General features: G+C 39.3%; 1 protein-coding gene across 1 annotated transcript in view; it reads right to left on the bottom strand.

The window, feature by feature from the left end:
* The window catches only part of LOC139168241 (cytochrome P450 2J5-like), a 96779-nt gene that overhangs the window by 69585 nt on the left and 18851 nt on the right, over window positions 1–8343 (bottom strand). The window contains exon 4 of the mRNA XM_070753760.1: window positions 6792–6979. Within this exon, the coding sequence (XP_070609861.1) occupies window positions 6792–6979 (188 nt within the window). The remainder of the gene's footprint in view (window positions 1–6791; window positions 6980–8343) is intronic.

The following is an 8343-nucleotide window of genomic DNA, read 5'->3' as shown; positions in this document are numbered from 1 at the left end:
CAGCTTGACTTGATTCGTGGATCTTACATTCCAGTATGGAGTATAGATCTTTACAGCATTGGACTTTTCTTTCGCCACCAGATACATCCACAGTTGGTTGTCCTTTCAGCTTTGGCCCAGTCACTTCACACTGTCTGGTGCTACTAGTACTAGCCCTCTGCTCTTCTCCATTAGCATGGACACCTTCTGACTTGAGGAGCTCATCTCCCAAGGTCATGTCTTTTTTCATTTTTCCTCTATCTGTCTCTCTCTCATTCTTTCCCTCCCCCTCTCTAATTATCTGGCTCTCCCATTCTTTTTTTTCTCCATCCCACCCTTCTTCTACCCAACATCCCACACCCACTTCCCAACCCCAACATCCAGAGAATAATTATAAGACAGAAATTCTTTCTGTCATAGAAACATAGAAACATAGAAGACTGACGGCAGAAAAAGACCTCATGGTCCATCTAGTCTGCCCTTACACTATTTCCTGTATTTTATCTTACAATGGATATATGTTTATCCCAGGCATGTTTAAATTCAGTTACTGTGGATTTACCAACCACGTCTGCTGGAAGTTTGTTCCAAGGATCTACTACTCTTTCAGTAAAATAATATTTTCTCATGTTGCCTTTGATCATTCCCCCAAATAACTTCAGATTGTGTCCCCTTGTTCTTGTGTTCACTTCCCTATTAAAAACACTTCCCTCCTGAACCTTATTTAACCCTTTAACATATTTAAATGTTTCGATCATGTCCCCCTTTTTCCTTCTGTCCTCCAGACTATACAGATTGAGTTCATTAAGTCTTTCCTGATACGTTTTATGCTTAAGACCTTCCACCATTCTTGTAGCCTGTCTTTGGACTCGTTCAATTTTGTCAATATCTTTTTGTAGGTGAGGTCTCCAGAACTGAACACAGTACTCCAAATGTGGTCTCACCAGCGCTCTATATAAGGGGATCACAATCTCCCTCTTCCTGCTTGTTATACCTCTAGCTATGCAGCCAAGCATCCTACTTGCTTTTCCTACCGCCCAACCACACTGCTCACCCTAAATCCTTCTCTTCTGAAGTTTTTGCTAACACAGAACTGCCAATGCAATACTCATATTGAGGATTCCTTTTCCCCAAGTGCATTATTTTACATTTGGAAACATTAAACTGCAGTTTCCATTGCTTTGACCATTTATCTAGTAAAGCTAAATCATTTACCATATTACAGACCCCTGCAGGAATATCAACCCTATTGCACACTTTAGAGTCATCGGCAAATAGGCAAACCTTCCCTACCAAACCTTCCCTTATGTCACTCACAAACATATTAAAAGAATAGGACCCAGAACAGACCCTTGTGGCACACTGCTTGTAACCTGTCTCTGCTCAGAATACTCGCCATTAACAATAACTCTCTGATGTCTACGCTTCAGCCAGTTTGAAATCCACTGAACTATCCAGGGTGTCAGTCCAATCTTCACTAATTTATCTATCAGCTCTTTATGTGGAACCGTAACAAAGGCTTTGCTGAAGGCCAGACAGGCAATATCCATGGCACCACCTTGATCCAACACCTTTGTGACATAGTCAAAGAAATCAATAGAAGATTGATGGCAGAAAAAGACCTCATGGTCCATCTAGACTGTCCTTATATTTTATCTTAGGATGATATATGTTTATCCCAGGCATGTTTAAATTCAGGTACTGTGGATTAACTAACTATGTCTGCTGGAAGTTTGTTCCAAGCATCTATTACTCTTTCAGTAAAATAATATTTTCTCATGTTTCTGATCTTCTGACCCGTTCCGGTAAGGGCCAAGAATGATAGCCCACTCCTGTATAAAAGCAATGTATCATAAAGTCAAATAAGTTAAGAGAAATGTTATAATGGTAGGCATGTTAAGTATTAGTAGTAATATGAGACTAGAAATAAATTATGAATATGGTCGTAAATTTTAACTGTTATGACGCAAAGAAAAATGTACTCAGACGACAGCCTGTTTAATGAAGGATGAAATGTTTGTATTCAAAGAAAATTTAAGAAACATTTTAAGAGAGAAAGTGATTAGATTGTAACCAGAGAGAGACCTAGATGAGACATACAGAGCCGGGGTGGCGCAGTGGTTAGAGTGCTGCACTGCAGGCTATTTCAGCTAACTGCTAGCTGTAGTTCACTAGTTCAAATCTCACCAGGCCTTCCATCCTTCCGAGGTGGGTAAAATGAGGACCCAGATTATTTGGGGCAATAGGCTGATTCTGTAAACCACTTAGAGAGGGCTGTAAAAGCACTATGAAGTGGTAGATAAGTCTAAATGCTATTGCTATTTGGATCCAGTCATGGTTTAGCTCTAAGTATGGGATTAAAAAAAAACACATTGGTTGTTCTATACTGGCACATGAGGGATGCCAAGCCTTTTATTCTTTTGTTAATTCAATCAACAGCATCTTATTGCTTCAAGCATGGTATCAATTTGGGCTATCTGTGAAGTTTGCTCTGGCTGGAGATTGTGAAGCCCATAGGAGAAATTTATTTTAAAATAAAAAAGGATTCTAGGACTGCAACGTTCTACCTGTCAATGACTACTTCAGCTTCAATCGCAACAACACAAGAGCAGGCAACAGATTCAAACTTAATATTAACCGCTCCAAACTTGACTGTAAAAAATATAACTTCAGCAACCGAGTTGTCGAAGCGTGGAACTCATTACGAGTCTACGGAAAGGAGCGGCATACAAATCTAATAAATAAATAAATTACCTGACTCAGTAGTGTCAACCCATAACCCCCAATATTTTCCCCTTAGACTATCCACGATTGACCTCTCCAGGTTCCTTAGAGGTCAGTAAGGGGCGTGCATAAGTGCACCAGTGTGCCTTCCGTCCCCTGTCCAATTGTCTCTCCTTATTTCATTTATCTTTTCTTCCTTTCAAATATGTTCACTATACTTTTATATCTTTTCTTCTATTCTTCTCTTTATTTATATTATTACATATCTATTCTCTTCAATGTGTATTATGTATTGGACTAAATAAATAAATGAATGAATGAATGAATGAATGAATGAATGAATGAATGAATGAAACATAGAAATATAGAAGTCTGACGGCAGAAAAAGACCTCATGGTCCATCTAGTCTGCCCTTATACTATTTTCTGTATTTTATCTTAGGATGGATGGATGTTTATCCCAGGCATGTTTAAACTCAGTTACTGTGGATTTATCTACCACGTCTGCTGGAAGTTTGTTCCAAGGATCTACTACTCTTTCAGTAAAATAATATTTTCTCATGTTGCTTTTGATCTTTCCCCCAACTAACTTCAGATTGTGTCCCCTTGTTCTTGTGTTCACTTTCCTATTAAAAACACTTCCCTCCTGAACCTTATTTAACCCTTTAATATATTTAAATCTTTCGATCATGTTCCCCCTTTTCCTTCTGTCCTCCAGACTATACAGATTGAGTTCATTAAGTCTTTCCTGATACGTTTTATGCTTAAGGCCTTCCACCATTCTTGTAGCCCGTCTTTGGACCCGTTCAATTTTGTCAATATCTTTTTGTAGGTGAGGTCTCCAGAACTGAACACAGTATTCCAAATGTGGTCTCACCAGCATTCTATATAGCGGGATCATAATCTCCCTCTTCCTGCTTGTTATACCTCTAGCTATGCAGCCAAGTATCCTACTTGCTTTTCCTACCGCCTGACTGCACTGCTCACCCATTTTGAGACTGTCAGAAATCACTACCCCTAAATCCTTTTCTTTTGAAGTTTTTGCTAACACAGAACTGCCAATACAATACTCAGATTGAGGATTCCTTTTCCCCAAGTGCATTATTTTACATTTGGAAACATTAAACTGCAGTTTCCATTGCTTTGACCATTTCTCTAGTAAAGCTAAATCATTTACCATATTACAGACCCCTCCAGGAATGAATGAACGAATGAATGAATGGAAAGTAATATGTTTATTGGCACCCAAAAGGAAATTAAAATAAAATGTAACTAACTTGCTTAGCATTATCGTTCAAACATGACCTTCTGGTTTGACATGGTGAGATATACAACAATAGACCGAAAAAGTTTTAATGTACAATAAATGGAAAAAAAGGATAAATTAAGTGAAGAGGCATACAGGAAACAGATTTATGCTTTTTATGGCGTTTTCAAAAGTTTAAGCTTGTGTTGGAATAGCACATAGTTTGTAAGGGTGAGGATGCATTGTCATCTTTGCAATAGGTTCTTCATTGAGTTCTTTCACTCCTTCAGGCAATTGGAAGCTGAAGGCCCTCAACAGGCTGGTCAGAAAGATGAAGATCTCAATTTTTGCCAGCTGCTGTCCCACACATGCACGTAGACCTGTAGAAGAGACAAAGCATGGATGAAGAAAGTGAAGGGCTGCAAAAATTTTTACTTCCACTGTGGACATGGCTTATTTTGAGGGTGTGGCTTGCCCACCATGTGACCAGGTGGGAGTGGCTTGATGATCGTGTGATGGGGTGGATTAAAGGTCATGTGACTGGCTTAATGGCGGCCAACTTGACACCACTCACGTCAAGGGTTGGGTTAGGATTAGGTTGCCTGGCCTCTCCTCACCTCAAAGAGATACAATTTATTTATTTATTTGTTGTTTGTTTGTTTGTTTGTTCATTCGTTCATTCATTCATTCATTCATTCAATTTTTATGCCACTCTTCTCCTTAGACTCAGGGCGGCTTACAACATGTTAGCAATAGCACTTCTTAACAGAGGCAGCCTACTGCCCCCACAATCCGGGTCCTCGTTTTACCCACCTCGAAAGGATGGAAGGCTGAGTCAACCTTGAGCCGGTGATGAGATTTGAACCGCTAACCTTCAGATCTACAGTCAGCTTCAGTGGCCTGCAGTACAGCACTCTACCTGCTGCGCCACCCCAGCTCTTTCCCTCTCTATTTTTTTAAAATTTATTTATTTTGTTCAATACACAATAATACACAATGAAGGTTATAGAGGATATAGCAGAGAAGAAATACGAGATATAGGAGAGACTATAGGACAGGGGATGGAAGGCTTATGTACGCCCCTTACTGACCTCTTAGGAATCTGGAGAGGTCAACTGTGGATAGTCTAAGGGTAAAATGTTGGGGGTTAGGGGATGATACTACAGAGTCCAGTAATGAGTTCCATGCTTCGACAACTCCATTACTAAAGTCATATTTTTTACAGTCAAGTTTGGAGCGGCTAATATTAAGCTTGAATCTGTTGTGTGCTCTTATGTTGTTGTGGTTGAAGCTGAAGTAGTCTTTGACCAGTAGGACATTGCAGCATATGATCTTGTGGGCAATACTTAGATCATGTTTAGATCATTCAAATTTAATTCTTTGTATAAATGCCCTATATTACAGACATGCACACAAAAATATACATTATCTACTATATAAAGTGTGTATATATTTTGTTGTAAGCTGCCCTGAGTCTCAGGAGAAGGGCACCATAGAAATCTAATTAATAAAATAAATAAAAACAAATAAGTAAGTAAATAAAATAAGAAATGAGTAAGCCACTTTGGGCTCAAGGATTTACCTATTCCAAAGGGCAGAAACTCTTCTCGGTCAATGAATTTACCATCCTCATCTAAAAAATGATTTGGATTGAATTTTTCAGGAGTCTCCCATTGTTCGGGATCAAGGAGAACAGAGCGCAGGTCTGGGATGATAAAGGTCCCCTGTAAACAGTTTCATAAAGGAAACAGGCAAAGAAGTTCAAACAATATTGATGAAACACTTGCACATAACTTGTTTGTTCATTTCTCAGAGCAGTTTCTAAGAGCAGTGGGTGCTCAACAGCTTAATTTCATTTCTCTTAACTAGTGTTGGGCGAACCCAACAATGTTCAGGTTTGGGTTCGGCACCAGAATTTTAAAAAAAGTTCGGGTTTGGTACTTTCAAGTTCAGCGCTTGGGAAAGCGCCGGGAAGCGCCGCCGTCCAGCTGTCACCTTCCGGAACAGCTGGGGTGCTTCGCAGCGCTCTTCCAAACCCGAACCCGAACTTTTGCTGAACTTCCAAGTTCGGCTTTCGGGAAACCGCCGAGGAGTGCCCCGGCTGTTTCTGAAGGTGACAGCTGGGCAGCAGCACTTCCCAGAACAGCCAGGGAGCTGTCGGCCAGTCAGGAGATGCAAAAGGAGGTGGGGAATCCCACGAGGAGATTCCGGGGCGGAGCTTTGACATCACTAAGACGTCCTTCCTGGAGTCCCCATTTCAGCCAGGCAGGAAAGACGTCTCAGTGATGTCAAAGCTCCGCCCCTGGAATCTCCTCATGGGATTCCCCACCTCCTTTTTCACCACTCGACCGGCCGACAGCTCCCCAGCTGTTTTGGAAGGTGACAGCTAGGCGGCGGCGCTTCCTGGTGCTCTCCTGAACCCGAACTTTTGCCGAACTTTTGCAAAAATTCGGGTTTGGGTTCGGTATACCAAACCGCGCAAAGTTCGGTATGAGCCCAAACTTTGCGGGTTTGGTTCGACCAACACTACTCTTAATTAATGTCACCTTGTCTCTTGAAGAAGGGGATAAAGAAACATGGCTATACATGACTACAATTCTGATTTTAAGTTGACCCCCCTAAAACTCTTATCAACTTCCTAGGATAAATATAAAACATTTAAGGTTCCAATTTTAAAAGGTCTTTCGAATTACACCTACAATTCATCCCTCAAAAATATTCTTGCTTATTTAATTTTGCATAACTAATTGACATTTTCACATAGACACCTTCCATCCAAGTGCCATATTTCCATTTTTCTTTCATTATGGGCCACTACAACGCATCCTGAACATATTTCTCACCTTTGGAATGTGATATCCCCTCATCGTCACATCCTTTGTACTTTGCCTGGGAACCCCATATAGCAAGATATATTTAAAACGTTGCATTTCATGAATCACAGCATTGGTGTAGGGCAGCTTCTTCCGATCCTGGTAGGAAATTGACCCCGAGGAACCAAATGCATCTTCAATTTCTTTCTGGACTTTCTCTGGAAAACAATGATGGAAACAGAAGCTTCATGTTCAATATTGTGCTTTTTATTCTGTTGTTCATTTATTTATTTATTTATTCTCCAATTTTAATCCACTGAAGTATCAATCAATCCTTTATTATGGTCACAGACTAGGGTAAAAAAAAATGAAAACTTTTAAAATTAAACAGAACAGGACATAATACTATATTACAGAAATGGTAATATTCAGCCGGTTCATAACGGTTTGGAAGAACCATTTGTTAACATTCTTTTTTTAAAAGTAATCTTCATTAAATATTTACATTTAAAAAAACCATAAAAAACAAAGACAAGGCACACCTTACAAAACATACTAACATATAAACATATATAATCGTTCATATTTACAACTGTATATCAAATCTTAAACACTTGACAATTTACACAAACATAAATCATCTGGTTGACCTTAATTATTACAGCCTACTTGTAACAGCTAGTAGGACCCCTTTGGAGGACCCCCTTTGAGTCCACAGAGAGGGGTGGCATACAAGTCCAATTAAATAAATAAATAATAAATAAATATACACTTTAATATAATGTACATTTTGTTTTCTATTTCTTAGTCATACTATTTTATGTACTTATAGATGCTTGGCTGCATAGCTAGAGGTATAACAAGCAGGAAGAGGGAGATTGTGATCCTGCTATATAGAGCGCTGGTGAGACCACATTTGGAATATTGTGTTCAGTACTGGAGACCTTACTTACAAAAAGATACTGACAAAATTGAATGGGTTCAAAAACGGGCTACAAGAATGGTGGAAGGTCTTAAGCATAAAACGTATCAGGAAAGACTTCATGAACTCAATCTGTATAGTCTGGAGGACAGAAGGGAAAGGGGGGACATGATCGAAACATTTAAATATGTCAAAGGATTAAATAAGATTCAGGAGGGACATGTTTTCAATAGGAAAGTGAAGACAAGAACAAGGGGGCACAATCTGAAGTTAGTTGGGGGAAAGATCAAAAGCAACATGAGAAAATATTATTTTACTGAAAGAGTAGTAGATCCTTGGAACAAACTTCCAGCAGACGTGGTTGGTAAAATCACAGTAACAGAATTAAAACATGCCTGGGATAAACATATATCCATTCTAAGATAAAATACAGGAAATAGTATAAGGGCAGACTAGCTGGACCTTGAGGTCTTTTTCTGCCGTCAATCTTCCATGTTTCTAGATTAGCATAAGTATTTGACAATGATTTATCTGTATACATTTTGGTCTGGTTAAAGGATTTATAAGATTACTTGTACATATCAATGCATTTTCCTTTTGTTTATTAACTTTCTGAGCAGTACATCTAACCGGTTATTTGAAGAAATCTCCCTCCAATTG

Source organism: Erythrolamprus reginae, chromosome 5, assembly GCF_031021105.1.
Source record: "Erythrolamprus reginae isolate rEryReg1 chromosome 5, rEryReg1.hap1, whole genome shotgun sequence".
NCBI lineage: Eukaryota > Metazoa > Chordata > Lepidosauria > Squamata > Dipsadidae > Erythrolamprus > Erythrolamprus reginae.
Note: the sequence above shows the minus strand (reverse complement) of the source record. Positions and strands in the feature narration are given on the sequence as shown.